This window comes from Labrus bergylta, chromosome 11, assembly GCF_963930695.1.
Source record: "Labrus bergylta chromosome 11, fLabBer1.1, whole genome shotgun sequence".
Taxonomy (NCBI): domain Eukaryota; kingdom Metazoa; phylum Chordata; class Actinopteri; order Labriformes; family Labridae; genus Labrus; species Labrus bergylta.
Genome location: NC_089205.1, coordinates 4,201,865 through 4,222,810, shown reverse-complemented (window position 1 = coordinate 4,222,810; position 20,946 = coordinate 4,201,865). Strand labels below are relative to the sequence as shown.

At 41.0% G+C, this 20,946-nt stretch overlaps 1 protein-coding gene across 8 annotated transcripts in view; it reads right to left on the bottom strand.

Annotated features, from left to right (window-relative positions):
* phldb1b (pleckstrin homology-like domain, family B, member 1b) overlaps nucleotides 1-15,002 on the bottom strand; it is a 90,628-nt gene extending 75,626 nt beyond the window's left edge. For 2 of the 8 annotated variants that reach the window (XM_065959968.1, XM_065959969.1), the window contains exons 1-4: nucleotides 14,739-15,002; nucleotides 12,254-12,358; nucleotides 8,242-8,365; nucleotides 6,615-6,785 (exon numbers count right to left, since the gene is read on the bottom strand). In XM_065959968.1, the coding sequence (XP_065816040.1) occupies nucleotides 6,615-6,785; nucleotides 8,242-8,365; nucleotides 12,254-12,358; nucleotides 14,739-14,774 (436 nt within the window). In that variant the 5' untranslated portion in view covers nucleotides 14,775-15,002. The remainder of the gene's footprint in view (nucleotides 1-6,614; nucleotides 6,786-8,241; nucleotides 8,366-12,253; nucleotides 12,359-14,738) is intronic. The other 6 variants (XM_065959970.1, XM_065959974.1, XM_065959967.1 and 3 more) reach the window with 5 other exon arrangements.
* Nucleotides 15,003-20,946: the final 5,944 nt, after the last annotated feature.

Below are 20,946 nucleotides of genomic sequence, written 5' to 3'. Positions count from 1 at the left end.
TATGATGTGCAGATCATCTCATTCCAATGTGGCTCACATATCCAGTAAAAAAAAAAAAAAGATGGCGTCATTTGAAACAACTTTACAAACTGTTAGCATGATAAAATGTGTAAAATAAAAATATGCATCCTAAAAACTTTTGTGGGGGCAACAATTGACAATTGAATATGTTGTAAGACAGCAAAATGATCTGTGATTTATACTGACGAGACTTGTGTTTCAGATTGTTTGCTTATTTGTCAATGAAACAGATATACTGTATATATTATTATTATTATACTCAGACTATAGTTTTTGTACCAGGCTGTAAACATGTTATTTTCTGCTGTAAAAACAGGGATTTTTAAATAGGGGGCATCCGGGGCTCTTGGATCCAGCCTCTAGCGGACCCTCAACGGATTTAAGGATTTTGCACTTTCACGCTGGCTTCATTTTTCAACATCGGAGGTTGCCGCTTGGTAAAAACCATAAACTGCAAATATTGGTAAAAACACACAATGTGTAAAAAAAATCTGCAGACTGTCCCTTTAATACACTCAGGTTTCCCTAAAAAAAACAGCATCATCGTCCCTCAGACCCCGAGCAGCGTCCTGCACTGTCAGCTGCTGGACGCTCACCACAGCAACGTGTCGGAGGCTGGTCACTGCTTGTCCGAACAGATGTTCCCCCCTCCCCTCCTTCCCTCTCTCTCTCTCCCCCTCCTCCTCCTTTTGTAAGAACAACTGAAGCCACTCTCCTGCTGTTGAACATGCTCCCAGAGGCAGATGGCTGCAGGCCTGCGGAGTAATAAATATTAAACCAAACTGTGTGATTAAATTAGAAGTGAACTGTTGCTCTTTTTAGCCCTTTACATGTGACATCGAATTGTTTATTTCTAGTCCCTTTGGGTCCTTGTTGATTTTTTATTCAATTCTGCTGATTTCAGTCTAATTTAACTATTTTGAATAAGAAGAATAAGAAGAGTTGCATTGTGGGATTATGGTGCTGGTCCATTTTGTTCCTCTTGTGGTATTTAATGGTCATAGCAGACATGTAACACACGACAAAATCAGGCGTGCTTATGAGACAAATATTTGTTATTGAGATAACGATATGAGGTGTGATAAATAAAAAACAATGAAGAGTGCATGTGACGCCCACACTACAAAAAAAGAGAGTTTGAAAATGTGAGAGAGCCAACACGATGACAAATATGAGAAGATGTAACATTTTTGTTCCTCTAATGTATAGACAGCGAAGATATAACCAACACAGCACACCACCCATTAACTCACCAACAACCAGTCCGGACTCTAAAAACTGAACATTTTGCAAAAAATGCTCACAGTCCATATCAACTTCAGAGTAAACAAACAGACGATCGGCAGGAAGAATTTCTGGTAGTTTTCAGATACTTGTTACTGAAAATTCACAGAGAAAAGAGTAAAACTCTGACATTGGCTGTACATGTTTGAGCGTCAGCTGGAGGTGAGTAAAACTGTATATGTTGTCGTGCTTTCCTCTTCAGTTAGCGCTCTTTCCAACTGGTTATTACTTGTTAACGTCACAATCCACAGAGTGAGCGCTCGGCTGTCTTACAACATGAGATCAGAGAGTAAATATCAAATGTGTTTATTATTTCAGATTTTAAATTGGGGTCGGCCCCGATGTCCTTCTGAGAAGATCTTATCACTCTTAACCCCACTGGCCAGATGAGCTTTAGAACCATTACAAAAACTGGGACTTTGATTAGGATTATCAGAAAGAAGGAATCAAGCCCAAAAACCACCAAAAAAAACAAACAAACAGAAATCAGACACAGAACAAAGTCTGTGGAAGTGAACACAATCCCGATCTGTATTATTTAACCACCATCTCATCTGAACGCCCTGCCTTGACCTCGGTGCAGTCAGAGGATGTTCGGTCAAAGACTGTGTCAACAACAACGTTGAGAAAAGACACACACACACACACACACACACACACACACACACACACACACACACACACACACACACACACACACACACACACACACACACACACACACACACACACACACACACACACACACACACACACACACACACACACACACACACAAGCTGCTGCCAGCTTCTTTCCTCCGTCCCTGAGCTGACACTTCCCCCCCGTCGCCCCTCACATGTCTGACCTGTTGCTCCGGGCCCTCTGGGAATCCACCTCACATCCACAGCAGCCCTGATGACTGTTTGTAGGGGGGCTGCACACATCCTCTCTTTACAAAGAGGTCAACTCAATGTGTCAAAGATGACAGATAGAGGTGATGGGAGGAGGAAAGAAAAAAAAATGACCACACTTGTGAAGTAATTTGCTTTGAAATAAAAAGAAGAGGGTCTTGGTTTTGCAATGCCCGCTATGGTGGATATTTTTTTGTACAGGCTATGGAGGCCTGTAAATAAGCATGAGCTCTATTCTATTCCAGTTAGCAGCCCCGGTTAGGTCACATTGGCATCCAGGAATAGCAGTGTAACAGTAGACAGACACAGCAGGGGTCTGGTCATGTCGTCCTGGATGAGGGGGTATCTGCAGATCTGGCAGACTTGTATGTTTGTAGTCTATAAACAGAACTCACATGGACGCAGAGCAAAGTTTGGACTTAGAGCAAAGGGGACTGAGTGGCTACTGGAGACAGCAGCGTTAGAGCAGGTGTTAATGTTGCAACTGCGCAGCGACACACCAAACTCAATTCAAAACTCAAGCAGTTACAAACATTTTGAATATAGGTAATATACGCTGGGGCTCAATGTTACTTAAACAACAGCCTTATCAATAAAAGCATTGCGAAAAATTCGGCGTACAAAATAACTAAATCCAGCCTGACATGTAAAGAAAATCAGAACTTCAGTGATTTAACACAGGCAGCATCGCCTTCCAGCGCAGGGTTATTTGGACGTCAAGTTGCGCAACAAAAGTTGACTTTATTAAAAGCTTGTCAAAGAGATGCTTAATAAATGTATGCCGAATTAACTGTAACATCATGTTGATTCATGGAAGGTCCAGAATAATATTCTAGTACATGTAATTTACAAATTTTAAGGTTTGATGTTTTATTTTTCCGATTCTCAGATGGGGTTTGGTTTATGTGAGCTTTCTGACCCAAATGAGTTGGAAAAGGTTAAACGAAACGCAAATCAAGTGTATGTTTTTTCATATTAGCAACTATTGCCCGAACCATTGTTGCTTTAGTCACATAATACAGAAGAAGAAGCACCTGGGTGTGTTACTGTTTCGTTTTCAAACAGTAGGAACTTTTATGACAAGCACCACCGGCCAACACTTTTAACAATCTACAACCAGCGACTTCATTTTTTTTTTTTTATTTAAAGAAAAGCTCAAAATAACTTACTTTAAATCCAATGAATGAAACTCCTCTCCCCCTCCTCCGTTGTTTTCATCGCCTCTGCTGCTCCTTTAAATAAAACCACGTGTTTTCTCTCTTTCTCAGTTATTGAGGAACAACAGGAGCGTTTATGGCTGTTTTTGTCCCGTCGCGCTTTTGTTATGATAATCCTTAAAAAGCCCAGAGACTATAATAGGCTATAAGCTGCAAGATATTTGAATGTTCACAATGGAAAGCTTGTCCACTTGTTAGTGCTATAACACGGCTTCATCCACCGGACCGACGCGTCGCTTGGTATATCCCGGTTCATTCAAACCAGTGCGGGAGTTTACAGTCATTGTTGTCCATTGTTGTCTCTCCGTGCCACCACCAACACCCCCGCTATCCACGCAGGAAAGACGCTATCTCATACTGCTGGAGGAAAACAGCTGGCTCACACAGTCAGAGAGAGAGAGAGAGAGAGAGAGGGAGGGCTGACAAGGAGTGGGAGAGGAGGAGGAGGAGGAGGAGGAAGAAGAGGGGGTGGACAAGACTGGGAGATCCTCAGTCAGAGCAAGAGAGAGAGGGAGAGAGAAAGACCCTAGTAGAGGAATTTAACTGATAAATAACATTGGAGTTATTGATTATGTCAATGTGAAACTGTGATCTGAATCAAGTCAAGACAGTTTCAGCAACATCAGGGGCGTGTCAAGACCTGGGGTGGCCCCGGGGCTCTGACTTATCTAGGGGTGGTATAAAACGTTTGTGAGCATAAACATACAAATAGTTAGCTCATAATTTCTTAACTTTAATATGTGACACAGTAGAGTATCAACATATACGTCTGCCTGGCTTTATTCTTTAGGTGCTTAAAAAGAAGAATACTGTAGGCAACTTCAAAAATTGGCTGTCAAAAAAATAAATACAAATTTTAGTACAGAATAATGCCAATGAACTTTTGTTTTGCTGATTTTTGTGTGTGTACTTGTTCAGTACTTTGCTTGCATTTTGTCATGGTCGCATTCCTCTATGTGCACCTGTCTTGTGAAAAAGACGTGTAGAGCATTTTTCTTAAAGTAATAACCAATAAAATGATGCTACATTTAAGTGCATAGAAACTAACAGCCTGTTACACCACAGCCAAAGTAGTTGATTTTAACCGATGTTAAAAAGTCCAGTCTCTGACCATGCAAAAAGCCAATCAGTGTAAAGGATTTCGGGGTGGCAGCTAGGATAGCCCATTAGATTTCAAGGGAGGCCTGTATCACCCCTGAGTCAAGACATTTTGCAAAGGAAATGCTATTCACCTTGTGCACACAAACTTCATGCCACCCTAGTCGAAAAAAGTCTGAACACGCCCCTGAAGCACAACACCTACTTGGTAAAATTAAGAAAACACATTGTGTTGTTCAAAATGACACAAGTGGAGTTACCCTCATCAATGCTGTGTGTAGAAAATATACCTTACACTCTATCTACACATCCTGTCATCAGTGATTTCTCCACTCACAGTGTAAAGTACTTTAGAAGTTTATCCAGAAACAGACTCTTCTTAGTGTCTTCCTCAGTTAACGCAGAGATTAATATCCATGCCCCCTTTTCCCCTTGTGTTCCCTCTGATTGGCTGAATCAAGCAGACAAACCTTTATCCCTCTATAACAGGAGCTGAACAAAACTGGCTTAGTTTCTACATGCCCTTTTGATTGTCTGGATTTCCCTCTACTGACTGTTCTGATTTAAAATCCAGGAGGATCACTTCAAAACCGCTTGTTGAGCACTTTTGCAATTTGTGACAATGCTGACTTGTTGCTGCTTGCTTTTCCATTACTGCATTTCTCTGCAGAGTAAAAACACTCTAGCCTCTGGTCTTAGCTTCACTGCTGTGTGATGCATTCTCCGGACACTACAATAGTCATCTTGTAGGAAACATTTACTTGAGGTGTATTACTCATTTAATGTACATAACTGCAGGGAGTGGTGAGTAAATGTTGTGTAATCGACCGTGTCTGATCCATTTCCTGCTGTAAATTTAGATCTGTATCAGCAGCCGTTAACATCGAAGAAAGCCACTTCAGCTTCTCTCACTGTTTAGAACAGCTCCTCAGGACCCTGACAGTGATTTCTGGTTTTACCCTCACACTCATTCTTCAACCTGAGACCCTCTCTGGGGCTAAAGTCAGATCTGTCTGGGGCAAAGGGGGGCAGCATAAATATAGCCTTGTGTCCCCCGCTCAGGTTACCCAGGTTGAAATACCGAAAAAAGACAGAGGGATATGCTGACACAAAGTCGAGCAGGACATCGGATTGTGACTGAAGAGAGGATCTAGAAATGAAAGATTTAAGTCCATGTAGAGAGTGTACAGTTCATTAAAGTGTGTGAACATGCATCTGAGAATGTGTAAGTGCAGAGTGTGTGTTTACGCAGCAGTGAGGAGGGAAGTGAGCACTGTGAGTAATGATGAGTGGCGTCACTGTGCTCCCTCTGGTGCTCTGATGTAAATTTCTCTGAAATTCCATGACTGAACTGAAACATCTCATGGTTTAGGGTTTGACTTGTATTCCTGAATACATTCAAAACCAACTCATGAAAGTGGACAAAAACTACTCGTAGTACAACCGGAAACCAGAAGAAATCAGATATATAATGCGGTGACGATAATTTACAAATTCATCCTTGATTTTGTTACTTCCTCCTTTGTGTTGTTGACTGATAGGGGGTCTAGTTAATCTTTGCCTCTTTCCCTCTCTGAAAGTAATTCTAGTCCTTCAAAACAACAATCCCAGGGGATAATTTAATTAAACCACTCCACGGTATTCAATCTAAGAACCACCCAGGCAACATCAGCTTGAAAATCAATTCCTCTCTCCCTCTCCGGTTTCTTCAATACCTGCATGCCTGAGCACAGCCAAACTCGTTAACTCATCAACCCAGAAACCTCAGGCTGTTCCTCAATCGATGGCTATTTAAAGACTGCATTTTATTGAATATACCTGCTGGCTTCTGTGCTGCTTTTTTTTATTGACCAGAAAGCCAAATATGGACCAAATTCTACAGAAACTGAGGTAATATACCGGAGTCGACAAGTAAAATGTAAAACAGAAACCACACATCCTTTCATGTCTTGTTATTGGTTTCCAGTAAGGTTTGCTCTATGGCAGAGACAATTGAGATCCATACAAAGGACGAGCAATGTTGTTACTAAAAATGCAGGGACAGAAACCCTGCATTGCAGCAGAGTGCATTATGGGACATGATTTTTGAGCTCATTCCTACCTTGTGACAGGCGAACTGGCTTTGTGACTTGGAGCCCATCGACTGAGCAGAGGTTCCCACAGGGGTGCAGGGTGATGATCCCAGACCTGTTCTCTATGTAACAGTGCTGGGCAGCGACCCCAGGGCCCTGGATGCTGATGTCCATTGAACCATGACCCAGTGTGGTCGGACCTGAAGGGAGGGAAGAGGATTTAGAATGATATCTAAAAGGGGTGCATTAAGTGTGGTTCACCTTTTATAATGTAAAAATAATGTGTTCTCTGATTGATAACATGGAGCACATAGTGTGGATGTGATCATGATTATGGTGTTAATCCCACACATGCAGCTCAACGTGAAAATGTCAGGAAGTTTTCAGGGTGAGCTGCATGTGTGAATGCATAAAACCACATTTTTCACTCTGACTTTACTAGGATTGTTTCCTGCCAGTCCCCTGGTTACATTTTCAGACTGAAGTATGAATGTAGCAGGTAATAGCAGGGCTCTGACTTCCGCTTCTCTTGCAACATGTGTGTGTGCCTCGTCTGCAGGACCAGAGTTTCAGTCAGCAGAAGACGCAACGGGGTAACTTTTCATTGGACGTCCCTGCATGATGCAAACTGAGAAGGTGAACGAGTTGAACACTTAAAAAAACAACGTTCTCTATTCACCCAACCAATGAAGAAGGCCAACACAGTTACAGAGGCATCATTTAAAATGACGTTCATCCTAAAGAGGGCAAGAAGACATTCACAGGCGGCGGTATGGTGAAGGAAGAGATGACTGCAGTGGTGGAGACGTTACTCAGGGACCATAGAAGTTTGAGTGTTTACATTTGACATGTGAATGAGAGGTTGCTTAATCCAGCTGGATAATTTTGTTTTGATACATACTGACCAAATTGAATAGCTGTGAATAGACAATGTAGGCCTCTGTAAATATTTCTTAAGTAGCTCTTAGATGAAAAAAAAGTTGAAAACTTTAGAAGAGAATATAAACCGGAAAAAACAAGCTGAACATGTACCCCCAACCCAAAAGTGAGAAGAAGAGTGTGGGTTATACTGACCAGGGCCTTGACAAATTCTAACCAACACACATTTACACACACTGACTCACACACAATTCCCTTGACTTGCCAAAACCTCTGATAGAGGAATCCCCCTGCATACCAGTGTGCAGAGGCGCAGGCAGAGACAGGAAGGCAGCAGCAGACAGACAGACAGACAGACAGACAGACAGACAGACAGACAGAACAAAGGTCACCAGACAGAAACACGACATGAACTGCCCGCAGCTCGCACAGAGACACAGACAAGGACGAAACATGAACATGGAGGAGAGGGTCAGGTCAACAGCCATATAATGTGTGTGGCTGCTTGTAAAAGGTTATAAATGTAATAAATCCATTTTACTAAACTATAAAAGAGTCTGAAAACATGTTTACCAAAAACTACCTGTGTGTGTGTGTGTGTGTGTGTGTGTGTGTGTGTGTGTGTGTGTGTGTGTGTGTGTGTGTGTGTGTGTGTGTGTGTGTGTGTGAATAAAGTCTGAAAACATGTTTACCAAAAACTACCTGTGTGTGTGTGTGTGTGTGTGTGTGTGTGTGTGTGTGTGTGTGTGTGTGTGTGTGCGTGTGTGTGTGTCTCACCTTCTGGAAGTGGCAGCAAGGTGATGGCTGTACTCAGTCGTCCACTTCCGAGGCTGACCAAGTGAGGGCGCTCTGCCTGGAACTTCAGCCCCTTTCCGGTCTCAATCAGGTCCAATGGTGTGCTCTAAAGAAGGAGGTCAAAGATGCCACTTAATTGTACATTTTGGTCTGGATGAATGAGCATGTTTAACCACAGTTCTGTGGAAAAAGTTGCGTTCTAATTGGTCTTTTTCTACAGAAGATGAAGTGTGACAGGAGGAATAAACACATTACATATAATTCACTTTTAAGGGACGTTCTTCTGTTATTTAAATATTGTGCTGAGTCATTGTATGATTGTCTTGCAATATATCAATTATTGCAAAATTGCAGTATCATGATGCTATCATTACCGTGGGCAACATCATGGGACATACCGTGTTGTGTACTGTCGTACTGTATCGGGTCGTTTCATATCATATTGTACTTTATTGTACCATTTGGTATCCTGTCATACCATGTCATACCGTATCGTACCGTATCTGTATCATACTGTCTTGTACTGTATATTATCATTTGGTTTAGTCCGTTTCGCATCACTGCTGTATAGCACAGTATCATATCCTATTGTTTGTATTGTATCATATTGTTTCATATCGTATAGTATCATATCACATCGTATCATACCCTATCGTAGTCTATCAAACAGTGTATAATGGTAGTGTACCGTATCAAATTACATCCTATTGTATCGTATCTTATTGTATTGTACCATACTGTATCATATTGTATTGTATCATATTGTCTCTGGAGTAACCCTGTGATTTCCACCCCTAGTTCTTACTGTGAACTATACTTTCAGTGATTGCATTGAAATCCTCCACTAGTCAGTCGCAGCTTTGCAGACGATGCAGCAAACTTAATGTAATCTACACGTCTGACTGTAAAGAGGTCACACCCTCTGTCTGTGTTTGCACGGCTATGTCGGGACTAAACCAATAGGACCTAATCAGCTCTCATTTCCTGTTCAGTATAGCTGAACTAAGTGGTCCAGCATGACACATTAAATATCAACATGTAGCATCACAGGGGGGGTCAGAGGGGGGAGATGACACCCCGTGTGTTGATGTTAAATAGATGCAAGATATTTGTTTATATATGAGGGGAAACAACTCAAAGATTGAGAAACTTGACATACTTTGATTTAACACAAGAAGAATCACTGGACACTGAGTATAATAAGTATGAATATTTTTGACTAATTCAAAGTTATTTCCTGCTGATGCTTGTTACAGGATGAAACACACAATGACTCAGATTGGTTTAGAGTCACTTATTTGCATTTTAACATCCACTGCAACTCCGCATCTCACCCGTCCCACGTACGGGCGCTAACATTTCTTATTTACAACCCGTACGTGTTCATGGACTCAGCCTCTTGAATGGTTAGCTATCCGTGTGTGTGCTAATAGGATTATGTGATTGTGGCGGTGCCGTCAGTGGAGTGGGGTCAGGCCTTAAGAGGATTGCAGAGACAGAGACCGGCTGGGAGGTTAACTGGGAGTGTTGGGAGGAGAGGGGAGGGGCCATGGGAGGAAACACTGCAGGATTCATGCGGCTGACTCGCTCACTCTGCTGTGTGCTGCTGCTCTCATGTGGTGTCTGCAATGTAATGTAATGCACAGGTATTCATCTGCTTTATATGTTGTTATTTTTAAATACAGTGCTGCACAGAGTCTAAGTCTTTGTTTTGTTAGTTGTATTGCACTTGCTTTTCCTTTTCTGCAATAAGCATATTGCTTAGCATCATATCAGATCTTTACTGATTTTTTCTCTTTTTCCAAAATATAATCAGAGTCTTTCATCGACAACCCGTCTCCACAATTGGAAATGAAATTATAGATTAACAAAAATGTAATAAAGGTAAAATGTGTATCATCTTAGATTGCATCACCTATCAAATAAACATTTATTAAATTTAATGCATCCTTGTGATTGACAAAAGTCGAACATTTTCCAGCTTACTTTCTCTCTTAAAGTTGAATTCATGTCTTTTTGGGGGGTCTTGGTTATAATATTTTGCGATCTAAATACCTTCGACTAGAGGCACAATTTACTAGATTGGTGAGAGTGCATGCAGGACAAAGAGACTGTTTTTGGAATAAAAAATCTCTAGAAACTTTCATCGATAATTATACAAACCCTTTCGGATATAAACAAGATAATTAATGATTTGAAAATCAGCTCATATTACATTTAAAACCTCCACTTGGTCTTTATTCATACTCCTGTTTCTTATCTGCAGCATTATCCCAGTTTCCCTACGGGAACCATTAAAGTTTAATGTCATCGTGTTTGGCCTCCTTTTCCCGTTTCCCGTACATGCACGAGGAAAAAGAAAACACACACATACACACACACACACACACACACACATACACACACACACACACACACACACACACACACACACACACACACATACACACACACACACACACACACACACACACACACACACACAAAGCCTTCCCCTTTAATGCCTGAGAGGATTTTCAGAGCCAGCAGGTGGGAATCACAGACATCCAATCTCCGGCTCTGTCTAATTACTGACTCGGGTGAAGATTCCTGCTTCACAACATTCTAACATATGCTGTCAGGAGGCGTCCCAGCTGTGTAGCCTGACCTGACCGGTTCAGCCTCAAAACCTTCCTATCCATCATCTGGGGAGAATTTCAGAGCCAAAAATGTGCCAGAGCATCCGCTGTGCATGGTGACATTTAACATCAGTTGATGGATACAGTTATCAGGAGAAGAGAGCGCTCACTGTGTTTTGAAAGTATTCACGCTGGAAACATGTAACCAAACTGACACACACACAGCTGATGACTCTGTTTTTCTGTGATGGGTGCCAAGTCTAGAACAATGAAGCTACTGACTCTCTCTCTCGCAGGGTTGTAACGATATTTCAAAGTTCAATATGATATTAGTAAAAATCTAATAACGTCACTTTGTGTTTTCATACCATGACAGCAAAAGTAGAAGTCCTAGGCGCCTCGGCAAATTTCTTGTTTTTTCTATCCAAAAATTGCAAGCAAGCTCCTACTTAAAGCAATATTTACACCTCTGTGACACCTCGCCTTCAAAGCAACAATATTTAACTTCTCCACCTTAAAAAAGTCGATCTAATAGTAAAGTAATGGCTGAGGCTAAGAGACAGAAGAAGGCGGATGAAGTTGAGAAAAGAAAAGGAGAGCGACCGAGCAAGAAGCCAAACTAGAGGAAATATTGGACAGACTTTTACACATTAGCTTCAGGAAACAGTAGGCTGCAAGTCTGACGCTGAGCTGACTATGTCAACACATTATGTGTGCAGTTGCACTTACAGACCTTCGTTGGGCGCCAAAGCTCACCAAACCAAATTCCTCCATTATGTTGCTTCAAAAGTCCAAAAGTGCAAGAAAGCTAATTGAATTTTTCCAACAATGTTTCTCTGTGACATCAAACACAACCTAAAAATACAGTCCAAGAGGAATTATTTTATCCATGCACACCTGCATCCCACAATAAAAACTATTTTTAAAGGCATATTGTGATATTTCAGTTCATTATATTTTACCAGCAGTCGGACAAAAGTTGAAAAGCACAGAAGGGTGACTTTTTTTTTCATAATGTTGATCATACACACGTTTTTTCCACCGTTTTTGGGGCGGGAATTGCCAATATGATAGTCTTAAAGAAGGTTTTACATAGTCTTAGTGCCTTGTTATTACTTGATGTAATCTTGTGTGTATATACATTTAAATTTAATGTTTATGCTGTTGTCAATGTGCCTGTCCTACATGTTCCTTGGCTGCAAAATAATCTCCTTGAACTTCATCTAAACTCCGGTCCCTGCGATGGAAAACCCTCCAAAGAAAAGCCCCCACAATGAGGGTTTGGCTTTTGTGACTCATTCTTTTTCTCCGTCTCCGTCTACTCTCCCTCCCCCCGCCAGAACCTCACCTAAACACACACAGACACACACACTCACCGTTAACACCTGGTGCGTTTGCCGTCCAAACTCTGGCATGATGTTCCGGTTCAGGCGGTCCATGTCCACTAAGTCGTCCACAGCTGCCTGAGACACATGAAGATCCTGAGGGAGGAAGTGAGGACATCGCTATCAGCCACAAAATGAGTAACAAAAGTCGTCATTGGTGACTTCATCTCAGTGTGTTGTCTTTTCATGTTCTAATATGGATACATAAGTTTTAAAAATGTCTCACAACCACACATTTACACAACAGTTTCTGATAAAGTGTCATCATATTCAGCGGGATTCTCCCTCAACAATCTGTCTGCACTCTAATGTGTTAAGAGGTGATTCATAACATCATCGCAAACAAAAAAAGATTGCCATAGAATTCAAACTTTTGTTCCCCATAAAAACCATTACATCACTGTAAGCCACCAGACTCCAGCGACGAAAACACTCATTTTACCAGGAAGAACACAGGAGTAGTCTGTTTTGTGTCATTTTGTGTTGCAAAAATAATGTTTGGCTCACAACTAACCAGCTTAACCAACAAAGTCACACAATAATAAAAACACACTAACAAATGAAGGCAGCGGCAGACCAGCAACTCCTGTGTTCTCTGAGGTCAAATCTTTTTGTTGTCAATGAGTTTTGTGGCTTTAAAGAGAGCAATATAACAGCTGTATCTGTATCTCTTAACTTGAACAAACCTTTACATAACCAAATCATGGTCTAATATGAAAATATCCACCATATCCACTACGGATATAAGATTGCCACAGCGATAGACCTTTATTGTTAAGGTAAGACTTTTTAATTAACGACAGAGAAAACACGCTCAACTCCCTTTCAACGTAATACAACTGGGTGCTCAATCTCGAAAAATGTTCAAACAAGAAAACAATTAGGACAGCACTCCAAAAACACTTTTTAATTAAAATAAAATGAGCTGTTACATCACTGTCTCCTTATCCACCAGACTCCATGGAAAAAAAACACGCTTTTTCCTCCAAGAACGCAGGATTTGCTGGTCTTCTGCCGAGCTGATTGGTTAGTCTGGTGTTGTCATTGTGTGTTGCAAAAATAATGTTTGGTTTAAACTAACCAGCTAAACCAACAAATTCACACAGTAACGGAAACAAACGGAACAATTAAGGCAGCAGATGACCAACAAGTCCTGTGTTCTTGTAGGTAGAATCACTTTTTGTCAATGTGGAGTTTGGTTAAAGAGAGTGATGTAACAGCTGTTTGTTTACCTTTGGATTCATAAAAAAAAAGTGCTGATCTAACATTTAGATCAAGTGTAAGAGCTTTACAAAATACTCAAATTGACAGTTTTTTTTGCAAATATCTTTGCGAAATAAGTCATCATGTGCTTTGGAGTTAGGATTAGATTCATGCTGTCAGTGCAAAACATACCAGCCACAGAAACATCCCTGTAACAGTTTTTACTTTGCTGTTTCACCAGACTCCACTGACAAAAATGGATATTTTACATACAGAATAACCGGTCTGCTCTTACTTCAGTTGTGTTGTTGTGTGTTTTAAAAATAGTGTCTAGACCTTTGCTAACTCTCTAAAGATCAACATCACACACAAAGAAACTGATCAAGGCTGCGTTAGAATATCAACACCAAATATCACTGAAGTCTGGTGGCAATGAAGAGTGCGATGTAGGAGTTGTTTCTTGTGACATAAAAACATATTAGACCTCTCTGAAGGGAACATTTACACCCCCCCCCCCCCTTTATGATCTCATATAAAAGCGCAGGAGAATAAAAAATGTCTCAGAATCACAAACAAAACGGCATCCTATATAGTGGGATTCCCCCTCTCCAGTCATCTTACGCACTAATGTGCAAAGGTGTGATTCATGCTGTCAGCACACAAACAACACAGAACAGATGGTAGACAGCATTAAGCAACACACACATACACACACACACACACACACACACACACACACACACACACACACACACGCTCACATTAAATCTCTTGGTAGTTGACGCATTCGCTGGAAGTCAGCCACCTCGGCTGCACTGTTGTCTCTCAGAGTCTATCAAAACACTAAATTCCTCCCTTCTTACTCAGTTATTTTTGGGTATATTTCCATCAACTCAGCACTGAAACAAACAGCTATAAATATATTCCCCGTCTATGATAGTGCACGCGTTCAGTAGTGGAGGTGAGAAAACACTTAAGCAGTCATTAAAGGAGACGTGAGAAGCTTGTGGTTGTGTGTAAAACCCAGGGGAAAGTAAGCAAACACATCATTATCGCAATCACAGAAAATCAAAAAAAGCGCACCCTGCCTTCAGGAGAATGAAACTCTGCTGAGAGGCAGAGTTGACCTTTGAGGTACCCTCAAACTGAAAATAAAAACAAATGTTGGAAAATGATTTTGTGCCATTTAGAAGCTCTTTCAAAGACAGATAACTACAGGCTTTCCTGTAGTTTTAATTGTTTGCGTTCATGTGTCTCTAAATATCACAATTACCTTTCTCCAGTTGTCCAGCAAATGCACAGCCTCCATGGTAAAAAAAAATAATAATAATGCTCTCTGCTGCTCACTCACTCCTATCAGTGTGAATCTGATTGTCTGCTTTCTTGGACGCTGCCTCTCTCCATGAAACACAGATTGTCTCTCTTTGTCCTGATCTCGCTCCTTTTGTCCACACACTCACCGCTGCAGTTTCCTCTACAAGCCGGCACTCAGGATCTGGACCTGTTGCTGCTTGCTTCGCTAAACTGAGACCTACATTCCTGACTGGCAGGCTGCCCCAAAAGTCCCAGATAACAGAGAGACATGTGTGTGTGTGTGTGTGTCTAAGCTGTGATCAAAAGAGAGAAGGAGAAAAAAGAGGAAGGGAGAAAGAAAAAGTGATGACTGAGCTGGTTTGTTCACATAGAGGTCAGAAATAAAGTGAAGAAGAGGAAGCTTGTTAACGCACGATTTGATAGACTGAACAACAAGTTGAATCAATAAATTATTAACATATGATAACTCTGCAATCACACTTTTTAATAACCTTTTAAATATTGTTTTTCACCCAAATACCCCCAGACCAAAACTTAATTCTTCACGGCTGAAATGTTTTACTTGATGTTCCTCCAGGGTTTAAATTAACATCGACATTTTCATTGTGTAAGACAAACTTACAAATATCTGAACTAATTCAAAAATTGACGCTTTACAGCAGTTAAAGGCTTTATATGTGATTTTTCACACTTAAATATAATAGAAATCAAGTATCTCCTCTGAAAATAACTCTGTGAGTCATGACTGTCTACAATGGGTGTAACACCCGAGTCCCACTGTCTGTGATGTTTTCAGAGTTTTCAGAGTCCTATCTTCAGTTTGTTTACATCGCCAGGACGGCCAGCTGACTCCTCCCCTCGTGTATAAAAGTTGTTTAATTGAGGGACTAGAGAAAAGAAGAATAACATACTGTACTCACTACTTAACTGTGTTTCTAGATCACGCTCATTACAGGTAAATTTACATGCAGTGTGAAGATACGAGCATAATAAAGATCACTAGCATTAGCATGCTAACACAACAATGCAGCACGAGTTGTTTTGGTTTCATGCTGTTGCTCAAGGGCGACATCTGCTGGATCAAAAAATCACATATAAAGCCTTTAAGGATTGCATTGATAGAAAGAGGAATTTAGTGCGAAGCGGCTGGGATGAGGGTTAGCACCGCCAAGTCTGAGGTCATGATTCTCTGCCAGAAAACAGTGGATTGCTCTCTCCCGGTATCGATGGAGTCCTTGCCCCAAGTGAAGGAGTTTAAGTATCTCGGGGTCTTGTTCACGAGTGAGGGTAGGATGGAGCGTGAGCTAGACAGACGGATTGGCTCGGTGTCAGCAGTAAAGTAGGCGTTGTGCTGGACCATTGTGGTGAAGAGGGAGCTGAGCCTGAAGGCAAAGCTCTCGATTTACCGGTCGATCTACGTCCCGACCCTCACCTGTGGACATGAGCTGTGGAAAGTGACTGAAATAATAAGATCTCAGATACAAGCAGCTGAAATGAGTTTCCTCAGTAGAGGAATCACATCGAAAGGAGTCAGTTGAGGTGGTTCGGGCATCTGATTAGGATGTGTCCTGAGCGCCTTCCTTTGGAGGTTTTTCTGGGCACGCTGTACTTGAAGAAGACCCCCAGGGCAGACTCAGAGTCCACTGGAGGGATTATGTATCTCGTCTGGCCTGGGAGCGCCTTGGATTCCTCCAGGAGGAGCTGGAAAACCTTGCTGGGGAGAAGGAAGTCTGGGTTGACTTAATGCACTTGCTGCCACCACAACCCGACTTCAGATAAACACAGGAAGACAGATTGTATAATTTCTTTATTGATTAATAAGAGAACTGATTATTCTGACAGGTGGATGGTTGAAGCTGTTTGCCAGGAGGTTTAAGGCCCGCCTCAGCTCCACCTCTTAGTCTGTTTCTAGATTGATCACAAGTTATTTGGAGTCAGCATTTCCAATATGCAAACCTCCGTCGTTGGGCTTCTCAGACACCTCTTCAGAAACCAATATGTGACATGACTGAGACTACGTTCATGTTTTATACAGTCTATGGCTCGTTCCCACAACATCAAAGCTCCTTCTTTCAGGACATCAGTAAACGTTCTTTCTCTCAGAACCAGAAAGTTGTTTTTTTTGACACACAAAGAGCTCTCAATCTCTTCGTTTCTCTCCCTCCTCCCCTCCCTCTCTTCCTCTCATGCCAGGGCAGAAAGGCTGGCATTGTTTCCTGCAGAGCGGGCATGGCTAGCTCCTCACACATGAGGGAATCTGTTTTTTTTTTGTTTTTTTGATGGGGTTATGAAAGGAGGGAGGGAGGGAGGCGACCCTATTTAGCTGGAATGCAGAAATGTGGACAGCCTGCCAACTAGATGGTGCATAAAAATGTGGATATAAAACAAAAAGAGGAGATAGAAATAGAGGAAGAAAGGTGTAAGAAAGTACAGGTTGTTTGTTGTTCAAAGGTGTTCATGTTAAAGCAACAATAGGCAACGTTTCCATCTTAAAATAAATGTGGATCTAATAGTACAATAACTATAAACAGGGAGGTTTTTAACCACTATGTAACTTCAGCAGCGGCCCGATGTTCTCTCGCAAGAAGTGTGTGTGGATAAACGGTACTAGATCACACATCAGCCTTCAGCTAAAAAGCTAAAAAGTCAGCCCGTCTCTGTACTGTTTGATACAATGTCTGAGGCTAAGAGATGGAAGAAAAAGATGAAGGATGAAGCTAAGAAGAGAAAAAGAATGTGACAGTGCAAGAAGCTGTGGGACTAAAGTGGACATGTCTAAAACTCAAAAAGGTAAAGGGAAACAAGTATTCATTTCTAGTTAAAAAAAAATGGCTAGAATTGGGGCGCCGCATAGCCTATGGCGGGTAATTGCATGCCCTATGCACAGAGGCATCACAGCAGCTGGGAGTTTGAACCTGACCTCTGCCCTTTGCTGCATGTTATCCTCCACTCTCTCCACTCAACATGTCCTGTCTCTCTTCAGCTGTAGTATCTAAAAAAAGCAAAAATTGACTTAAAATATATATTTTAAAAACAAACTAACAATAAGTAATGTTTTTGGCCATTTACAGGTTTTTGTAAAGTTTGTAGGAAACAAATTTGATGGATGGTGGTTTAAGAAAAAGATAAGAGATATTCAAAAAATATATATAAATGATCATGCATTTCAAGATTTGTTGATGACAAACAGTAGGTTTATATAAGAAACTCTGCAGGTCAATGCAGTCCAAAGGCTGTACACATGTGTTGCTCTACACCAAAGCGTTAGACATCTGTGTGTGTTTCTGCTCTGGGAGAAATGACCTGGTCATTTAAACCGGCCAGGAGACATCTCAGAGAATGTGGAGAGAATCAGGAATGTGAAAACAGAGACAACAGATGAGTCATGTCCAACTCATGGGCAAAGAGGTGCCTCCACATTCCCTTTGCTGAAGTCTGATATGACTGTCTGATACTGCCATGCATAGCTTCCACTTTTGTAAAACGTTTAAATTGTTAAAAAAAGGCCAAAACATTTGGAGCTCCTCCTGCTGACTGGTTGCAGTATATGTCATTTATATTCAACCTGAATGATTCTGTAAAAATGCATCGTTCATATTTACTTGTTTGATTATAATGTTTTAGAGTGCGCTTCTGTAACTGCGGGAAAAAATGACAAGAAAAGTGCTGTAGGGTCGGTGTATTTCTCTCCGTGCTCTAACAGATGCATAATTGTTTTAAAAGTTAAACGTCATTAAATAGGTCATGCTTTGTTATCATTAAAGAAATTACAATGAAAATGATCGGATACAACACGATATGATGGACTATGCAGGACCCTCTCCGTTTAAATGACAGACAGCGAGAAGGTCAAACACAACCTCTTTGCTTCGGTACAGCTGGAGGAAGTGGAGGCCAGGACGTGGTGTCTATCTTTATATGAGTCAACAGTCTTGGCCTAGGTTATCTTATATATAATTTACACTGTGGTTTCACTTAATAGATATCTTAGGAAGTGTTTGATATTAGGATCCTTAACATGATATTTAAACGAGGTCTGCAGGTTGCAGCTGTCCCTTATTGGTGCTGATTTCTTATCTCAAATCCATCAAATACTTTAAACAACATGACCTTTCAAGCTAAAGCTGCAAAATGATCATAAACAGTTCAAAAAGCTTTATGAATCCTGCAGAAAAGAAAAAATCAGAATACAGTTATAATGAAGCATAAAAAAGGAAGGATGCATTGAGGGCTTTCAGGTGTGTCATAAAGCTCCTTGCAAACACACCTGGCTGCTTTATGGAGCTCCACCGGACAAGAGTCTGTGTGCAAATAATGTTAAAGCACACAACAGGGCGAGTAAAAACCTGAAAGTACCTGAAACATCAAATATCAGTCTGATCGCTATCCGGTAAGAAACTCTGTTCATAATCACTGAGCTCTGCAGCCTGAAACAAAACAAAATCCAACCTGAAGCCTAGTTTTATGTTCGCTGGGGTATTTAACCTGAAGTTCATTCCCCAGAAAAATAAAGCAACAAGTGTGGTGAAATGTTTCTTTATCAACTTACTTATTTCTATTTACAGATTGTACATAGAAAGTATGGAGCAGTAATACAGCACTCAGTGATCGGTTCACTCTCTGATCTGAAGACCTGCTCTAATGTGATATCAGAAAGACTTTTCGTGCAGATTCATCATGAAAGATGAGAAAGATGAAGCTAATGCAGAAGTTCAAAGAGCTGCAGTTCCTTAAGTGTCCACTTGAGACACGCTCCAAAAGCCGAGGGATGCCCAAAAGATTTCTGTCCATTTTAAAATACGACAGCTGAAGGCGGTTGACAGAAAAGAAAGAGCAGAACGAGATATGAGGATGATGTTGGAGGAATATGAGGACAAACTGATGGAAGAGGAGCTGATACTCTTCGTCTTGGTTGTATCTCTTGGGGCCAGCTGCCTCCTCACAGCTCTGCTCGGTCTCCTGAGGTCAGATAAAGAAGCCTGATGGGTAATCCTCCGTCTGCAGCGACATCTTTTTTTTTTTTGTTACTAACCATCGGTCCACATTTCTCTCTCTCTGTCCGTCTTACTTCTTCTTTAGTCCTTTTTTATAAATCCTCCATTGCCTGGGCCTCTGACAGTCTTTAATCTTCTTGACATAAGGGTTTCCTTTACACACCAAACCATACACAAAAAAGCAGAAATACATGGCTGAGTTGTTGTAAAGCAGATAAAACATGAAGTCTTTCTCCAACATGTGGTGATATAGAATAGGAGAAAGGTAACCTCCAATTCTCTGCTCTCAAGAACAAGAAAAACAAGTAATAAAATGGGAGAATGTGACTTTAAGTCTAACAGAGATTCCAGACAAAAAAAACAAGAATATTTATCCAATAAAAAGAGAGAATTAAGAAGGAAGGAAAGGGTGCCTAAATGTAGTATCTGTCTTTTAATAAGGTTATCAATTTCACACCAAGGTCAGACTACACGATATAAGCCCGATGGAAAGTGTTGGCCCCGTCATCTTGAAACACAGCTACATGTTTGTGATGTATGTAAAGCACTTTGACTATTACAAAGCTTGTTCTGTTTTGTCAGTGTTGATAGAGCATCTTTGTAGTTCTGCTAATTGTGGTTTTAAGCATGACGTTAATCTAACCTGGTCATCAAATCTCAGTATGCAATCTTATGAAGATATGGTAAACAAAGTTTAGAGCAGCTAAAATGCGAGTACAGTAAACCTGTGGACTAAGAAGAGCTCTCCTGTCAGAAGGAAAATTAATATAGTTACTCTTAGCTATGTTTTAAATTTCCACCTCACACCTCACAGTTTTCCTCTGTTTCTTTTGCACTTTGTTTTTCCGTAATGAATGCAGCCAGAGCCAAATAACACATTCTGTTTTTAGATGCAAACCACAAAAATGCTGAAAATGTGTGTAGGAAGAAGGGTGGATTCACTTTCTCAGGCGAGACAGCGTGCTGAAAATATTCTCTTTACATAAATTTGCGAATCATAAAAAGGTAAATAGTCTAAAATGATGCTGCTAATGGTGAAACAAGAAGATTTTGAATCGGCTCCATCGCAGCAGTATATACGAGTCGAGGAGATAAGTGGCTGAGTGAGTTGATGTCACAGATGAGAACTTAACAACAATGACAAGATAGTTCAGACTCATGAAAACCCACGTC